Here is a 20,081-nt window from a genome sequence, read left to right as displayed (position 1 = left end):
TTAAAATTCCGTGAAAAGATCTCGCCACAACAAAAAACGCGTATGTTTTAATGACTGCCATTCCAACTCGCTTATCACATCCGTGATGTCCCCTTCATATTTCGCGATAATAGAAAACAAGGTGCCCTTCTTTGAACTTTTCGTTCTCCTCCGTCAATCCTTCCTGATACGGATCCCATACTGTGCAGAAATATTCCAGAATAGGATGGACAAGCGTGGTGTAGGCATTCCCATTAGTAGATTTATTGCACCTTCTAAGTGTTCTGTCCATAAAACGCCGTCTTTCGTTCGCCCTGTCCAGAATATTTCTGTGTGATTTGGCCAGTTTAAGTTGTTGGTAATTGTAATCTGGTTATTCAGTTGAATCGACACCTTCAAATGTGTGTAGCTTATCGTTTAACCGAAATTTAATGAAATTTTTAGTACTCATTAAAGGACATGACACTTTTTTATTGTTCGGGGTCAATCTCCACTTTTCGCACTATGCATATTTCTCGTGTAAATCATTCTGTTATTCGTACTGATCTGCTGATGACTTTACTAGACGGTAAACGACAGCACCATTTGCAAAAAATCTAAGAGGGCTGCTCATATCGTCTACTAAATCGTTTAGATTAACAACAGGAGAAGGCCGGTAACTCTTTCTTGGAAACCTTCAGATAGCACATTTTTCACTCGATGACTGTCCCTCGATTACTGTTGCCTGTGCCCTTTCTCAGAGAAAACCAAGAGTCCAGTAGCACAACTGAGACACATTCCATAGGCATGCAATTTGATTATAAGAAGGTTGTGAGGAACGGTGTCAAAAGCCTTCCGGAAATATCGAAATATGGAATCATTTTGTGATCCGGCGTCGACAGAATCATTATTTCGTGTGAACAAAAACCCAGTTACGTTTACGTGTCGGCTTCAAGGTATTTCATAACGTCTGAACACAGTAAACATTCCAAAATCTTACTGCAGATCGATGGCAGTGATATGAATCTGTAATTCAGTGGATTACTTCTGTTTCCTTTCTTTTGTATTGCCGTGCCTGTGCTGTTTTCAGATCTATAGGTACGTACACTACGTGATCAAATTAATTTCGACACCTTGCTGAAAATGACTGACAAGTTCGTGGCGCCTTCCATCGGTAATGCTGGAATTCAATATTGTGTATTGTAAATTATTTGTACTTCGACGCAATCAGCTGCCTGCCACATCGTCGATGCTAGCGTTATCATGGAAAATAATACACAATCGTTACTAACTTCTCCAGAGCGGCGCCCATAACTGTTGTCGAAGATGGAGCATTACTCCTCTGCAGAAGCTGTTGTCAGGTTCTACGGTGTAGCGGGATGTAGGAAAATATTGGGTGAGCTGAACGATTTTACGGGGAAAAAATTCATGATACGCTTCACCATAATTGCAAGAAATACACTACGTGATCAAAAGTATCCGGACACCCACAAAAACATACGTTTTTCATATTAGGTGCATTGCCCTGCCACCTACTACCAGATACTCTATATCAGCGACCTCAGTAATCATTAGACATCATGAGAGAGCGCAATGGGGCGCTCCGCGGAACTCACGGACTTCAAACGTAGTCAGGTGATTGGGTGTCATTTGTGTCATAAATCTATACGCGAGATTTCCACACTTTTAAACATCTCTGCGTTCACTGTTTCCGATGTGATAGCAAAGTGGAAACGTGAAGGGACATGTACAGCACAAAAGCGTACAGGCCGACCTCGTCTGTTGACTGAGAGAGACCGCCTACAGTTGAAGAGGGTCGTAATGTCTAATAGGCATCACACAGGAATTCCAAACAGCATCAGAATCCACTGCAAGTACTATGATAGTTAGGCGGGAGGTGAGAAAACTTCGATTTCATGGTCGAGCGGCTTCTCATAAGCCACACATGACGCCTCGCTTGGTGTAAGGAGCGTAAACGTTGGATGACTGAACAGTGGAAAACGTTCTTTGGAATGACGAATCACGGTACACAATGTGGCGATCCGATGGCAGGGTGTGGATATGGCGAATACCCTGTGAACTTCACCTGGCAGCGTGTGTAGTGCCAACAGTAAAATTCGGAGGCGGTGGTGTTATGGTGTCGTCGTGTTTCTCATGGAGGGAGCTTGCACCCCTTGTTGTTTTGCGTGGCACTATCACAACGCAAGCCTACAGTGATGTTTTAAGCACCTTCTTGCTTCCCTCTGTTGAAGAGCAATTCGGGGATGGCGATTGCATTTTTCAACACGATCGAGCACCTGTTCATAATGCACGGCCTGTGGCGGAGTGGTTACACGACAATAACGTCCTTGTAATGGACTGACCTGCACAGAGTCCTGATCTGAATCCTATACAACACCTTTGGGATGTTTTGGAACGCCGACTTCGTGCCGGACATCGATATCACTCCTCAGTGCAGCACTCCGTGAAGAATGGGCTTCCATTACCCAAGAAACCTTCCAGCACCTAATTGAACGTATGCCTGCGAGAGTGGAACCTATCATCAAGGTTAAGGGTGGGCCAACACCATATTGAATTCCAGCATTACCGATGGAGTGCGCCACGAACTTGTAAGTCACTTTCAGCCAGGTGACCGCGTACTTTTGATCACATAGTGTATATCGCTAAGGATAGAAAGTTACAATAATCTCGTTTGTTGAGGACACAAAGAACTGGCCAACGATATCGGCAAATAATTACCTGCGCAGCAGAATTTGAGAAGATGTCGTTGGTTCATCAATCACATTAATAAATAAGCTTCCATCAGCTCGCCCATTACATGAAGAAATGAACATTTCGAAGAGTACGTCGTGGAGGCGCTGGCGGATCAAGAATCATATCTCTTCAGATCAACAGTAAAATTCTTGAATGCAAAATGATGTGGTGTGTAGGAGGGGTGGTTGCTTGAGACAGAGAAAGAGAGACCGAACATAGCCCAGCAGAAAATCACTGTATGTGAGAAAAAAACATAAGAAAATCGTGTAAATGGTCAGCATATTTTTCACTAAATATGTGTACTACACTGGTGCAATGTCCGTGGCGATCACACGCCCTATTAAGATCTATGTCCCAAATTTTGTAATGTCCAGAGGCCTGTCATGAATAGCGATGACATCGGTGTAGTTACTTTAATTGAATAAAAGTTTCATTTCTGTTCGTCTCATTGTGTTTTTCTTTCATTTATCTTCTGTACTATACTGTAGCACTGCTTTCTATGTATGGTCCAAGTTTCATCGACCTGTGTTACTTGGCAGTGCCACAGCACACGAAAGTTACTTTCGTCCTAAGATTTTGTGCACTGGTGCATTTTCAGGGGCAGCTGTAGACGTTGTCAGGCTTTATTCATTATGAACCGCAAATAAAAAGTGAAGAAATTGCAGAAACTTTGGAAATTAGGAGGAAAGGACCTAGAAAAGGTGAATGGTCGAGAAATTGTTTGAATTTCAAGGGGAGTTTATATGCAACGATATACTTTAACATAGAGATGAAACACAACAGAAGACGAATGGGAATCGTTGGGAGATGGAAGATCAAAGAGCAAAAGGAAAAAGGACAAAGCCCAGTGGAAATCCTCGGACAGTATACGAAATCTTAAACTTTAGCGTCGAAAGCTGCAAATCTAAAACCGTATCAAATGAAGTGTGTGTGTGTGTGTGTGTGTGTGTGTGTGTGTGTGTGTGTGTGTGAAGGGAACACAGACCTCTATACACCAGACTGACAGAAAGTACCAAATAAGCAATTGAGGAATGGCTGGACGAGGAATGCAGAGCTGTAGAATGAAGTATGACTAACCGAACACAGATGGCGTCTTTACGAAAGAGGAAAGAGAAAACCAGTGTGGTTATTATGAGCTCATCAAAGAAGGGAAAGCTGAAAGGTGGAAAGAATATATAATACAAAGGAAACGAAATTTAAAGACAATATTATGGAAAGGGAAGAGAAAAAGATGAAAATTAGATGGCAGATACGATACTGCTAGGCAGAGGGAGTTTAATAGAACACTGCAGTAGGAGACATTCTCTCAGAATCCTATAGATAACATATCTTCACGAAACTCTTCGATTTGGTGTGTAAGATACCTGACACAAGCGAAATACCTCAATATTCAAGAAGTATGTAGTAGTTTTAATTCAAAATAAGGCAAGTCATAACATGTATTAATGTTAGAGAACAATCACCTTTGTTCTCAGAAGGATGCAAAAACTTGGAGAAACCGACTTCATGGAGATCAGTTTAAGTTCAGGACAAATGTAGGAAGAAGCAAGGCAATACCGACCCCACGACTTATCTTGGAAGACTGAATGGCGGCAGTGCTACGAATGACATTTGCATATTTAGAGGATGTTTTGTAAATGTTAACTGGAATGCACTCTGACTTTTTGAAGGTAGCTGGGATAAAATACAGTTACTGAAAGGTTATCGACAATTTGTACAGTATCCAGACTGCAGCTATAAGATTCAAAGGATATGAAAAGAAGCAATGACTGAGAAGGGAGAAAGGATATAACAGTAGCCCCATATTAATCAGACTTTGCAGTGAGCAAGCAATAGAGGAAATCAAAGAGAAATTTTCAAACAGAAGTAATGTCCTACAATAAAAAAAAAGAAAGAAAAAAGAAGTTTAAAGTTTGCCTATGACACTGTAATTCTGGCAGATATGCCAAAGGGCTTAGATAATCTGTCGAACATAATGGGTATATCCCGAAAAGAAGTCATAAGAGGAATATTAAGAATGGTAATGGAACGTCGTCGAACTAAAACAGGCGATGTTCAGGAAATTAGATTAGAAAATGAGGTACTATTAGGGCAGGAAATCAGATTAGGAAATGAGGTACTGGAAGCCTACTACTAGGGCAAAAAAAAAAAGCTGACAATGGCCAAAGTAGAGAGGAGGTAAAATGCATTCTGATGCTAGCAAGAAATGAGTTTCTGGAAAAGAGATGAAAAAGAGAAATTTCTTAATATCAGTTGTGTATTTAAGTATTAAGAAGTTTTTCTGGAGATACTTGTAGAGTAGCCTTGCATGGAAGTGGAATACGGACGATAAAATTCAGATAAGAAGTTTTCGATATGTGGTGCTACAGAAGAAGCTGAAGATTAGAGGGATAGATCGGATCACTAATGAAAAGAAGAATGAAGGAGAAGAAAAGTGTTTCTGGAAAAGAGAATTTTGTTGATATCGAGTGTGAATTTCAGTATTAGGAAGTTTTTCTGGAGATAATTTAGAGTGTAGCCTTGTATGGAAGTGAAATATGGACGATAAAAAAATTCAGATAAGACACTTTCAATATGTGGTGCTACAGAAGAAGCTGAATATTAGGTGGTTAGATCGGATCATTAACGAAGAGGTACTGAAATCGAAATGGGAAGAAAAGAAATTTGTGACCCAGCTTGACCAAAAGATGGAGTCCGGTGACAGGAAACATCCTGAGGCATCAAACAATCGTCAGCTATATACCGAGGACAGAGGGGGCGTGGTGAAAATTGTAACCAAGGCTTGACTTAAGTCAGCAGAGGTTAGACTTCACGTGGAGAGATACATAAAACTAGTCTTCGGATTGAAAACCACAACAACAATAGAGTTAAATATGTACAGGCAAGCTGGAGTAGATACTGCTCTACGCCCCCATGAACTCCGATCTGACGCGTCCTGCCGGAGAGCCACGAGTAGTACTGGCAGCGACCGCGTCGCGCTGCAGTCGCCGCCTACGTCACGGCGAGCGGCGCGGCGAGAGCGCGCCTCCTCCCGGTTCCTCAATCTGCACGCGACCGATGGCGTGCGCGGGTGAGGCGTCGAGGTCGTGAGGTGGGCGTGGTGCGGCCGGAGACTTCAACGCGTCGCGGTTCAGCAGCCGAGCCGACGCGCGGAGGGCCGTGTGCTGGAGTGGCGGCAACTCACGGACCTTGTGCTTGTGGTCGCCGATGACAGGTGCCTTATGGCGGTCGCGGTAGTGCAGTGTCGAGAAGCGTCCGTAGTTCCCGAACTAGCAGCTACACCATGCTGGTGCGAGTGATGGTGCTGTTCCAACTGGTGCTCCTCGTGATTGCCGGCGGAGTCCTCAGCGATGACGGCAGGCGCTACCGAGGCGTCGTTCCTCTGCAACTGCACCGGGATCCGTCCGATGTCTTCCAACACGGTAAGCTCCAAAACAGCCTCATATAGTAGTGCCAAGAGCTCCTCAGTTAACTTCGTACCATGGCCATTTAAAATATATTTCCTTGGGTCGTGCGAGAGACAGCGCATTGTCCCAGAAATTAAGAAGCACGCGTTTCGAACTGAGTGATCAGATGTCACGGAAATGTGTCCTATTTTAAGATGGGCTGTGTATGACATCGGAATGGTGCGATGTATGTGCGAATATAGAACGGATAAATGAGCAGTCTGTTACTGATGTGTCTGTACTGAACATTGCAGAACGTCGCTAGTTAACCAATCTTGAACGTGCGCAGAAAAAGTAGGGGCTAATGAGGACTTCTGCAGAAAAACAAGGTCTTTAAAAACCTTTTCCGAATTAACAGTAAGGAAAATCACTAATGCGATTTTCTATATTCTAAGAAAGGACGTAATTACTAAATTTATATACTGCACCGAAATCAAGAACGTGTGTGGTGCAATGTCGTTTCTCGTTATAACTCGACAACGTATGTAGTTTGAAAGGTGTAAGAAATGTAGCACACACTGGAGATTGTATATCACGCATTGTTGCTGCATTGTCGCTTTGAGATTATGCCCACACGCCGCTGCGTTGGGGCAAACCGACCCAACCTTTACTTAATTGCCGTCCGACAATGGACGGGCATGTTACAGGAACAAATCGGCGATATTTCTGTGTATTTATTTTTGTAGTTACGAAGTAATTGCGTGGTGTGTTGATTCGCACTGAGCGGTACAGTTTAAGTATAATTTTGTCATGTCTGAACAGAAGTAGTAAAAAACCGGTACCTTCTAGATAGGCCTAGTGGATTGGGGAAGACTAAAATTTCACAACTGACAAACAGATTCTTTTTTTGTCAAGCTTTTCAAAAACAAGCAAGTAAACACAGGTCATTTTTGTCTTTAATTTTATCTACCAGTCTTCTTGCCATAAAAAATTAGCCTTCTTCCCCCGGTTTCAAATCGAAATTGAAAATTATTTTTCTGACAAGCATATACGATTCAATTGAAATTGACATTTTTCATGATCACGTTGTTCATTTGGTTTAATTTTGGATAAGCCGTGAAAAAAATACACATTTCGTTCAACGCAAAAATTAAATGAAATGATCGCATTGCTTTGATGGTCGGGAGTCCCCACGTGGGGAAGTTCAGCCGCTGAGTTGCAAGTCTTTTGTGGGAAACATTGGGCGACTTGCTTGTCGATGATAAGGAAATGATAATGAGGACAACACCTACTTCCCGAGCAGAGAAAATCTCCGACCCGGTCAGGAATCGCAACCGGACCCGCTGCATGGCAGCTAGACACGCTGGCGACTCAGCTGAGGCATCACTACGAAGAACAAGTAACAGATTCAGCCCTAAATTTCCTCAGTGACAAGTAGTCCAGTGGACAGTTCTAATATAGACTTGCTCGAGGCTTTATGGTGCCCGCATCTCGTGGTCGTTCGGCAGCGTTCTCGCTTCCTACACCCGGGTTCCCGGGTTCGATTCCCGGCGGGGTCAGGGATTTTTTCTGCCTCGTGATGGCTGGGTGTTTTGTGATGTCCTTAGGTTAGTTATGTTTAAGTAGTTCTAAGTTCTAGGGGACTGATGACCTAAGATGTTAAGTCCCATAGTGCTCAGAGCCATTTGAGGCGTTGTGTCGGCTAATGTGCAATGGATCGTGCTAAAAACCTTCCTGGAGAGTATCTGCGGACGCAGTATACCAGACGAGTCGACATTTTCATAAATTTTTGTAAACAGATGTGTGAAAAGGGTATTGCCAATACAGAAACATACATTGGTGACCACTATACTTGGCTTTCAGTGGACAATAACACTAGCAGTTGTGGCAGATGTATTGCTAATATCGTTGTGGGACAATTTATTCCCTATTCCTGGGTAAGGAACTGGAGAAGACAAATCAAAGTACTGTAGCGCGCACCCTACGGAGGACAAGAGAACGTAGGGATGAGAACTTTTTGCTGTTAGCGACAGAATGTGCTGTCTCTGTTAAAAGTTGGAGCGACATTAAAAGAATTGTGCCCTGTACGTTTCATTGCACCTGCCTTGCATACGGCTTACACCGCCAGAAGAGAAAGTACGAAAGTTTTCCTGAGTGTAACCGTGCCATTTCCTTTGTTAAGAAAATATTTCTCTAAGCTTCTACTCGCGTTCGGTTCTTGAGGAAATGGCGCCAAACATTCCCCTCCCACTTGAACGCATACTTTCAGTTTTACCCGTTGGTGCCCATGGCTCTTGGCATTTTTATGTCATGCCGAACGCAATTAAAAAGACAAAGAGGTAGTAGAGACATTCGACTCTAGTGAATTACATTTTAACGAAAACGCCAAGACGGAACTTAAAAATAAGAGCATTTTTAAGAAAAAAATGGCTCTGAGCACTATGGGACTCAACTGCTGAGGTCATTAGTCCCCTAGAACTTAGAACTAGTTAAATCTAACTAACCTAAGGACGTCACGAACATCCATGCCCGAGGCATGATTCGAACCTGCGACCGTAGCGGTCTTGCGGTTCCAGACTGCAGCGCCTTTAACCGCACGGCCACACCGGCCGGCCATTTTTAAGAGCTCACTTCCAACATGTTCCCATCCTCCACCTGACGAAATTCCACGCCTGCCCTAGACGTGATCTCCACAGTGCAGATGTATATGGAGGAAATACCGGGCTTAGTGTGTACAGCATGTCTCACTAAATTAAGGAATATTCTTCCGAGGAATCGCGGATGTGAAGATAACGTCCGCCATTATTCAGGGCGAGAAGTTCGAAGCGGGTTTGTCCTGTGGGCCACGAGCAATTGCATCGAAGAAATATGCACCACTGGTCTCTTGAGCTGTAGAGAGATCTTTGCCAGCCTACAAAAATGTACCGAGAGACAATTCACTTTAACTTAGAAATGCGGTTAACTGTGTACTACAATACTAAAATCTGGTATAAAACTTCTTGTTAGCTGTAGCTTTAAGCCATGGATTGTGGATTACATATAGGTACACATCTCAAGAGTGTGCTCTTATGAGAGTGAAACGTGATAAGAATTTTTCAGTAAGACTCCTTATTAACGTACTGTAAACAATAACTTAACTGTTCATTCATTTTTTCGAGTGCCGATATAAGGATTAGTTAGTTGTTCATTTCCCACAAAGACCTAGAATAAGCGAGTCAAAATTATAAGGGGCGATCAAAAATTCTCCGTTTCAGAGCGTTGCTGCAACGTATATGCAACCCAGCGCGGCTCTGATGCGTGTATATAAACACCGATATACAGGCAAGGGGCTAGAGTGGCCTTCTAACGGAAACATTTTTTATCGCCTCCTATATAATAAAACTATCTCTGTTAATTTCAGTGTTCGTTGTATCTTTCGTGAAAAATACCCAAAAAATGCTGAAACTGCTGAAACCTGAAAAGGGGTCTACTCCAAGAACATATAGAGCCAAGTCCATTTCATAAAAACCCAAGAATCCGGGCCCAAGTCGTAACATAGATTACACAGTAATTCGGATTTTCGATGTCAACAGTGACTGAGGCAGAGCTTCAGTATTGCAGAAAAAATGTTTCCACGCGCTTCAATAGTAGCTCAAGGGGACCTAAAGTGTTTTACGATCCTCCTCAGAGCTGTGCCCGACGATCGACGGTCTATTGAGAGTCTGATCGACACAGAATTCAATAAAGGACTGGGTGCAGGAACCCATTTCTAGTCAGATAGAAATGAACTGCATAGGCTACGGCAGCCGACAACCTTCCCACGTCCTTTGCGCACAGTGTATTCATAGCTACAATCAGAGAATCCGAAAGGTATTTGGCTAACCTTTTGGGCGTGTCCCTCACACCATTGCCAGCAAACATGTCACGTAAACTTATACCAAGAACTGCTTCGTATTCGTAACTCGCTCGGGCGTGAACGTCGAAGTGACTCGTACCTAAGTTACGGGTTTATGTTCTATTTCATTCATACATAAATCAAGGAAAAATTCACTGTTTACATGCCTCGGTAGGTACAGTAATTGCATAATCATGACTGCTATGCGAAATATGAGTAGGAGGCGGAAAGAAAAACATTCAGCAATGGCACAAACCTTGTTGGTAATTGTCTACTCACAGGAATTATTCACTGTTCACGAAAAATGTTCAGTTTGTTCTCTTGCTTTTAAATATGAAGAAACTAACGCCCACTTTCGTTATACATTGATAAAGCGCCTCTGAATATGAATGGTCCGTTGCATCAGTAATTATTTTAGGTTTCTGCCAACATAAAAACCTCATGTGCCTGCGGTACGGCGAACAAACAAAGTGTGGAACAGGTTCTCCGCTACTGTTGTTAATGTCTTCAGACGCGTCGCCCAGTGCATACTGAATGGTGTGATCGCTACGTACTCCAGCCCAATCATCGATAAACTTTGATTTAGGGGTTTAGTGTAGGTCTACAAGTGTTCATCTGTAGATTGAAGTTCATCACTAACGTCACATAAAATATTCTCTTATTAGAAACTAAAAGATGGAGAATTTTCGGGCCGATGTTTTACATGACATTTATCCATATGTGATGATACACTCCTCATACCGTTAAAACGATTCTCCAATACTTTGTCCTGATTTCCTCGCCGTAGCGAATCATGAATTTTTATTGTTTCTGCTTGGACTTTAATTCTATCCTCAAGGTTACTCTGCAATTGGGTGGCAGTAGATTCACTGAACCACTTTAAGACTACATCTCTGCCATTCCACTCTTGAATAGCACGTGGGAAAAATGAACAACTAAATCTTCCATTGTGAGTTCTCATTTCCGTTATTTTATTACAATTACCGTTTCCCCCTATGTAGGTGGGAGTCTATTATATATATTATATAATATATATAATATATATTTTGGTATTCGGAGGAGGAGGATAAATGATTGAAATTATGTGAAATGATCTCGGTGCAACGAAAAACGCTGTTTTTTATGATTGCCATCTCAACTCGCATATCAGAATGACATACTCTTTCTCTCCTCTATTTTGCAATAATGCAAACGAGCTGCCGTTCTTTGAACTTTTTCTGTATATTTCGTCACTCGTATCTGGTAAGGATCCTTATTGCGCAGCATCTATCCAAAAGAGGACGGACAAAGTGTACTCAGTCTCTTTAGTAGATTTGTTAAATCTGCTAATAGTTCCGGCAATAAGAGGCACTATTCGGTTAACCATCCCCATAATATTTTCTATGCGACTTTTCAATTTAAGTTGTTGGTAGTTTTAATCCCTAGATATTTAACTGACTCGATAATCTTTAACTTTGTGTGATTTATCGTGCAACCGGAAATTTTTTAGTACTCATGTGCGGAACCTCGAACTTTTTATTGTTTAGGGTCAGTTGCACTTTCGCACTATGTAGATATCTTACTAACTCATTATACAATTCATGGTTTTTGACGACATTATTGGAAGCCAGCAATTTAAATTCAGTTTTATTAAGTAATCAATCTTGATCTAAAAATATGTTGTTCGTGGTAACGGGTTTCAGTCAAGATCACCTTGAGATAATTGTTTTCTGTAACGATATGTAGAAACGGCGTGCGGAGCCGAACATACGCCGAAAGACAGTCCACGAATTTTGGTTCCGCTCGGCGTCTCCTCAGATCTCTAAAGGAGACGCTTAATTATCTGAAGACGATCTTCAAAAATTGAAACCGGTTGCCACGAATAAAATATTTAGCGATCAAGGCTGACAATTTTATTAAAATTTTGTAATTCGTTTTGATTTGTTAGGGAATTTACTAGCTGGTAAAGATCAAGGGAGCTGCGCAGTTTGGTTCGCAATTCGGTTATATAGATTAAAAATAGGAAAGGGCCTATGACACTTCGTTGGGGAACAAAAATAATGTGGAGCCCATATGAGCCGGCAGAGCGATCACAAATAATAAATTACGCGTAAGTATTAATAGGCGGTGCTTTTCTTGCTGTTAGACCAAACATAGACGTTATTGAGTGGACAGGAAATTCATAGGCTAGGTGAGACCTGAGCCCACATCCTCTGCTAACTTTATTTGTATCTCACCGTAAGGGTAAAGCATGCCTCTTAGAGCCTCTATGGCTGCAAGCATGCACATAGTTTCGTGAATTGCACACGTCACCGTATTCTAGCGAAGAGAATGTGAACATTTTGCCGCTCAGCGCAACACAGCTTTTCAGCGGCCGATAAACAAAGCGTCTTTGCATATGAGTGTTAGACCTTCCACATCCAAGGTGACAGCTAGTAAAAAGACTCTTAAGACAATACCTGCGTGGGACTGGAGCCTCCTTTCTCTCAAACACTGTGCAGTACAAACCTCTGACGTCACCCCTGTCAAATGATCTACAGGGAAGTCTCCTTGTCTGCGGGCAGTTCCTTTCCTTAATCTTTTGTATGCACAAACTTCTGATAATGTATGTGTTACTGACATCTGTGATCGTTTTATTAGTTTGTTTTGCGTTCAAAATCGCTAACGATTTCTGTCGTTCTTTAACTCGTAAACAGACGTCGCTCAGTCTCATCGCCTTGGTCTGTGAACAGTCATATCCTGGATAAACGACCTACTAATTAGAACAACTATCCCAGAAGGCTTTATTGACGCTGTTGGTGCACGAAAGTAGAATTTTTGAGTAACAGTAAGGAGACGCAGCGCGAATCAACAAAAAAGTGTAATGAACGGTAACTTCCTTGCATATCAAACCGTGTACGAAGACCCCGGATGCATGCATGTCTGTGTGATATTGTATTGTGGATACACAGACACTGTATAAATGCAGACATCGTAACCATCAGTAATGCAGTTGTGCCGCGGTGGACTAAAATGGTGGTATAGTATTTGCCTCCCTGTATGGGAATCACTAATTGTGCGAGCGTGAAGGTTAAGGCGGGAAAACTGACTCCGACTCCTGGTCCGGCACAAATTTTCGTGTGTCGCCAACAGCTGACGTCAGTGCATAGTAGTAGAACGCGAAACGCTTCCGTTATTGTGATTGTTTCATAGCTTTGGTTACTGATAATAACTTGACACCAGTGCCTATGAGTTTTAATTTGTATGGTACAGCTCTGAAGATGATCATTATGTGATTGAAAATCGATTTTGCTGTCAATAAACCATCTAAATTACAGCCAACGCTGACCTTCCTTCTAGTTTCGTAACAATCATTGGATATCACCTGACTAACAAATCTATCAGGGAAATTTTCCTTCCAAAGCTTCCGAAGTGATTCAGATTTCCCTTCCAAAGCTGGCGAAGTGATTCTAAAGTGTAAATCTGAAGAAACAACCACAACTAAACCAAGACGACGCAGACCTCATGTAGATACGGAAAGGGAGCCATAGAGCATTGAGAAGAGTGGTTGTAAGAGATCGTATGAATTCATCGAAAGGAACCACTCTTCCGTTCCACAGTGCTTCCAGCAATCCGGCTATCACAATGACTGTGCGTTGGTAATTCAGATGACGTACAGTGGTCGAGCAGGTCCTCATAAGCCATGCATATCTGTAATGTTAAGGAACGCTTGAGCTGGTGTGAAGAGCGAAGTCGCTGGATAGTACAATATTGGAAAGCGTGATTTGGAGCAACGAGTCACGCTATATCCAATGGCAAGCCGATGGACAGATGTGGGTATCGCGATTGCCTTCCTGTTTAGCGTCAACAATGAAGAAGAGATGTTACGGTATAGGGCTGTTTTTCGTGGTTACGGTGTGGCGTAAGGGAACGCCAGATGAGGAAGGACCTGAACACATTTTTCAGCATTGTGCAATGCGTAGAGCAGAAGAACGGTTTGGAGACGATTATTGTTTATATTAGCATGACAATAGACCCTCTCATAAAGCAGCATTTCTGGGGCAAGGGTTTGTGAGAGTAAGGTTTCTGAAATGGGCTAGCCTCGCAGATTCCCGACCTGAACCCAATGGAACATCTTTGAGATGAGTTACAAGGTCGACTTTCCCCCAGAACCCATCTTCCAGCATCAGCATCATCTGTGGTTTCGACGCTTGAGGAAGAGTGGCCTGTCATTCCTCAACAGACACTCCATTGGAAACACCCCCATTTAGTGCCCACTAATATGTGCGGAACACTTTTGAAAAGCAGTATTGTCCAGGAAATATAACGTTTTATGTCTCGGAGTTTGATTGTTTGAAGAACAGGGCGTGGAGCGATTACTGGTTCTTGCCTGGAATATCCCGAGTGATTGTTCAAGTACCTAGTCGGGAAGGTCCTCCTCCATCCGCCCACGATGACCCGTTTCTACACAGTGTAATAGATTTGTGTCTGGTGTCATTATCTGGTTGGTTCAAATGGCTCTGAGCACTATGGGACTTAACATCAGTGGTCATCAGTCCCCTAGAACTTAGAACTATTTAAACCTAACTAACCTAAGGACATCACATACATCCATGCCCGAGGCAGGATTCGAACCTGCGACCGTAGTGGGCGCGCGGTTCCAGACTGAAGCGCCTAGAACCTCTCGGCCACAGCGGCCGGATCATTATCTGGAAATCGTGACAGAGCGTCAGATATAGTGTTTAGAACTCTTAATATTTCAGATGAAACATAAAATACAATATGTTTCCTACACCGAGTTACTCGTTACTTTGACCACTTTCTCGTATCCCCCATGGACTGCAATATATCTTGGTGTCTTGGAAAGTAAGTTACAAGAAACATGTGGGCTTAATATACCAAGAAAAGCAGAAGGTCTTACTTCATTCATGAAGCTGTAGCTTAGCATGTGCTCAAGGCTCTAGGATCTTGAGGCAGACGGCGGTATGGAAACTGGTCTGCAGTTCCGTGGACCCACTGTTTTATCCTTATTAGCACAGAGATTGTAGCTAGGCAAGTGATTTTCGATAATTATTATATTACAAACACACTTTTGATTGTGGTTGTTTTAATTGTGTTGTCCTTTACGTATGGAAGGTGGTGTATGCATTCCGAGCGAGCTGTTCGTATAACCTAGCTTGCGAGACACAGATATTAGCCAGACCTGGATCGAACCTGCGCGGCGGATTAACAACTTTTTGTCTGATGCACCGGCCTTGCTGACTGTGGTTTCTAGGCATTTTGCCGCGCTCGTTCAGAGAAATGTCGGGCTGCTCCCAAATCCCCGCGTCAGGAAATAAGATACACGGACAGTTGTAAATACAACACACAAACCACAGTTTACAAGTGGTTATCATAAAGTAATGGCCACCTCGAATATCTCAAGTTGCAACCATTCAGCTTGATGACGTGTTAGATCTTCTCCACACATCCATCCTTTTGTGTGGCACGTGCCCCCCCCCCCCCAAAAAAAAAAAAAAAAAAAAAAAAAAAAAAAAAAAAAAAAAAAAAAAATCAGCATCAAATTTCCTATGATGATTGGACCTTAGCCGTTTTCGGTAGTTATAAATCCACACGTGCTCACTGCTCGCTTTCCACCTTTGTCCCGAGATCATAATATTACACTCAACTCTCATCCGTAGCGATTAGGGTCTAAAGAATTCGTCTGGACTGGCATGATGCAGCTGCAACATTTCCTCTGCAGGCTCGGTTTGGTGGACTTTATGAGCGGGTGTGAGCAATCACGGAGCCTAACGGATGGCGACATGTACCATGTTCGAAATATGCAAGATGTTGAGTACTTACCCATAACGTTTCCACTTTTTCTAGTTATCTCCTCGATGGTGATACGCCAGGGCCTCAGCTTCTCTTGAGATTCCCGGTTCTCCACAGAGAGATGCTGTGCCATTACGTGCTATTTCATTCAGACTTCTTTGACCACAATGCAAACGTATGCGCCACCTACCCACGGTGTCACATAGCGATGCATAGTTGCCGCACATTTGTACCAGCTCAGCATGGATTGTACAACGGCTCTTCGCCAAGTAAGGAACGATAGGGCGCATAATGGAAACCACAGTGAAAATCAAAACTGTTTTATTTGCAACAGTTACCTACACCTTCCAGCTATTTCTCTACACGGTCTCCACTCAGACTTTGACATTTGGCGTAGCGTTGTATCAACTTCTCAGTTCCCTCGTTATAGCAGACAGCCGCCAGCGCTTTTCGACAATTTTCTACTCTGGACTGCAGCTCGTTGTCTGTGTCAAAATATTGTTTTCATAGCCAGCAGTTCATTTGAGCAGAGATGAACCTCAGGGGTAGCCAATTACGAGCTCTATTGTGGGTGATCAAAGACTTCCCATCGGAAACGCTGCAGGAGGATCTTCATTGCCCCTGCAGAGTGCGGCCGAGAATTGTCATGTAGAACCTACCGCAAGACAGTTATTTTATGTGGATTGCATAGCTTCAGGCGAAATCTTCCACCAGGACCTCATACTTGGCGGGAGACGCTAATTTTTAGCCATCTTTCTCACTGTGAGCTCAGAACTGAAAAGAGCGATATGGTGCGATCGACAAGCGTACTAGACACAGTGGTCAACGCGTCTGTACAAAGCTTCATCAGATTTTTACTGTACTTTCCATTTCGCGGCAGATCGCCTGCTACGATACTGAAGAGCGAGGATTTCAGTGTGCACCAGGACACTAGCAAACAAAAAATTGATTGTGTACCTTAATGACAATATTACGAAAAGGATAGTTTTTACTCACCATATAGCGGGGACGTCGAGTCGCAGATAGGCACAACAAAAAGACAGTCAAACGAAGCTTTTGGCCAAACAGGCCTTCATCAGAACCACACACACACACACACACACACACACACACACACACACACACACACACTAACGCAAACGCAACTCTCACATACAGACCACACTGTATGGCTTAATATTTGTCGGTGTGATAATTATAAGTTCATGAGTACCTTTTGTTCACGATGCGCAGATAAATAGCACACAAGACTTCACTCCCACAGATTAACTAAAGACAGTGAGCCTACGAAGGTATCCTACCCGAAAGTTAAAGTAAAATAAATTTCTCAAATCATTGAGTGTGATAGAACCCCTCTTGTTCTCTGTGCACACAAATTATCTGACGGACGGGGTGACCTTCTAGTGTTGCTACTGCTGGATCACGGGGTCCCGGGCTCGATTCCTGGCCAGGATGGGGATTTTATCTGCCTGGGGACTGGGTGTTTGTCTTGTCCTCAACATTCCATCGTCATTCGTGGAATTGGCTAGGTTGGACTGTGTACAGATTGGGAATTTGTGCGGGCTCAGGTGACAGCGCAGTTGAGCGCCCACAAACCAAACAATATCAACGGACAGGGTGAGCTGAAATCTGCGGCATTTCTGCATCGTAGTACATCTTAGTTACGTAAGAAATAATAATTTTAATATGATAAATAGTATTGAAATGATTTGAATTCCTATAGAAACAATGTTAGTAAATAATACTATGAACTAATAAAGTTGATACTAACGGTACTTCTACTGCTACTGCCACTAATAATGATGACAGCCGTGATGATAGTAATTATACAAAAAGAATCTATAGTTGTACAAAATAGATGTTTTCTGATATAGCGAGTCTGGAGGAAAGGAAATTTAAGGAGACTGCGCCAACCAAGAATACTGACAAACGCGGAAGCACTAATTAGAAAAGAGGATTTGAAGGGATAACGAACTTGTACAGGGACTGTGGCTCTCATTATTGTTGCTTCAGTACATATGTCATTCGCTGTCCTCTGAAGCTGGAGATATCACATGTACGGGAAGGTGTTGTCATTGAGCGACTGTAGGAGGATACAAGCAGGCTTAGACAAAATTTCTAGTTGGTGTGATGAATGGCAGCTTACTGTAAATGTAGGAAAATGTAAGTCAATTCGGATGAGTAGCAAAAACTATGCATAATGTTAGGAGACAGCATTAGTAGTAAATATCTGTGCCTAACGTTGCAAAACGATATGAAATGGAACGATTATGTGAGGACAGTAGTAAGGAAGGGGAATGATCGACTTCGGTTTATTGGAAGAACTGTAGGAAAAGTGTGGTTCGTCTGTAAATGAGACCGCGTTTCGAAAGTACGCGAGTCCCAATCTTCAGCACTCTTCGAGTGTTTGGGATCCCCCGCAGGTGGGATTAAAGGAAGCGAAGCTATTCAGAGACGGACTGCTACATAAAAAAAGGGGGGGGGGGTTCTGAGCACTATGGGACATAACTTCTGAGATCATCAGTCCCCTAGAACTTAGAACTACTTAAACCTAACTAACCTAAGGACATTACACACACCCATGCCCGAGGCAGGATTAGAACTTGCGACCGTAGCGGTCGCGCGGTTCCAGCTGTAGCGCCTAGAACCGCTCGACCACGCCGGCCGGCGCTAGATTTGTTATCAGTAGTTTAAGTCAGCACGCTAGTATAGAGGTGATGCTTCGTGAACTCAGATTTGGGAATCCCTGGAGAGAAGCTGACGTTCTTTAAGCGAAACGCCATTGAGAAAATTTAGAGAACCGGCATTTGAAGTTTACAGCAGAATGATTCTATTGCCGCCAACGAACATTTCGCGTAAGGACCGCGAAGATAGAGAAGTTAGAGCCTGTATGAAGGCATAGAGACACTAGTTTTTTCCCTCGCTCTGTTTGCGAGTGAAACAGGAAAGGCGATGGCTAGTAGGAAAATGTACTCTCTGACTTGCACCATTCGATGGCTTGCGGAATTTGTATGTAGGTGCAGATCAGCTACGACCGAATAAACGCTAGTCAAGAGGATGAATATCTTCCGTGCTTTGGGCGGTGTACCGTATCAGGACTGCAACCTTTCAGGAAACTGACCACGGCGTCAGTTTCGCGGCAGTGCTGGCCACGGTATTTGAGACGCCGTGTTCCGTGGGTACAGGCAGTCACGCGTCGCAGCATTTGCTACAGTTCGTGACGACGAACAGCCGTGGTGAAACGTCATGAGCGCACTGAATCGTGATGCTGCCATTACCCCCAGAGCCGTTGCTGTATTTCAAAAATGTCACGCCGGCTTGAAAGAGCCATCCTTAAAGCGAAGTTTATGCGCTGCAGCTGCTATTAAAATCGAAAGCTACTTTCCGTTTCTTCTAGTTGTACGTCCGTTATCTCTATCGTCGGTTTAGTAGCCCTTTTATAAGCAAATTAAAGTCCACCTTTACTGACGTTCTGACAATAGAACGGAGTTTGTGTTTTGTTGTGTAACGTTCGGTAGCTAAAACATTGCAATAACTCTCTAGCAGAAGAACGGGTTCCAAATACAAGATAGCACACGAGAAACCCGCCTCGAGTACTAGACTGCTCATTGTCGCCCGCCAGTTGCCATCTGTTGTTTCGAAGCCGTTGCGACTGTGTTTTGTATTGTAAGAATTTCTTTATTATCTAATTAATTCATGTTTATCTATTTGTTTTTATATCCGCTTGTGGCGGACAATTCGTGCGTAACTGCCGAGTCTGCGTAACAGCCGGGGTGGCCGAGCGGTTCTAGGCGCTTCAGTCCGGAACCGCGCGACTGCTACGGTCGCAGGTTCGAATCCTGCCTCGGCCGTGGATGTGTGTGATGTCCTTAGGTTAGTTAGGTTTAATTAGTTCTAAGTTCTAGGGGACTGGTGATCTCAGATGTTAAGTCCCATAGTGCTCAGAGCCATTTGAACCATTTTTGTACTCGGAGACGGATTTCGTGCGCCATTCCACCAGGAAGGAGGTACCCGGCTCGTGTTGTCCGTAGTTCAACCATGCCTAGACGGTCAATACCGCGGTTCGATCGAGTCCACATTGTTACTTTGTGCCAGGAAGGACTCTAAACAAGGGAAGTGGCCAGGCGTCTCGGAGTGAACGACAGCGATGTTGTTCGGACATGGAGGAGATACAGAGAGACAGAAACTATAGATGACATGCCTCGTTCAGGCTGCCCAAGGGCTACTCCTGCAGTGGATGACCGCTACCTGTGGCTTGGAGGGACACTGACAGGAACGCCACCATGTTGAATAATGCTTTTCGTACAGCCACAAGCCGTGTTAAGACTCAAACTGTG

General features: G+C 43.3%; 1 protein-coding gene across 1 annotated transcript in view; it reads left to right on the top strand.

The window, feature by feature from the left end:
- Positions 1-5,774: 5,774 nt before the first annotated feature.
- The window catches only part of LOC124545638 (mucin-19-like), a 397,435-nt gene continuing 383,128 nt past the window's right edge, over positions 5,775-20,081 (top strand). The window contains exon 1 of the mRNA XM_047124583.1: positions 5,775-6,134. Coding sequence (XP_046980539.1) covers positions 5,996-6,134 — 139 coding nt within the window. The 5' untranslated portion in view covers positions 5,775-5,995. The remainder of the gene's footprint in view (positions 6,135-20,081) is intronic.

This window comes from Schistocerca americana, chromosome 8, assembly GCF_021461395.2.
Source record: "Schistocerca americana isolate TAMUIC-IGC-003095 chromosome 8, iqSchAmer2.1, whole genome shotgun sequence".
Lineage (NCBI taxonomy): Eukaryota > Metazoa > Arthropoda > Insecta > Orthoptera > Acrididae > Schistocerca > Schistocerca americana.
Note: the sequence above shows the minus strand (reverse complement) of the source record. Positions and strands in the feature narration are given on the sequence as shown.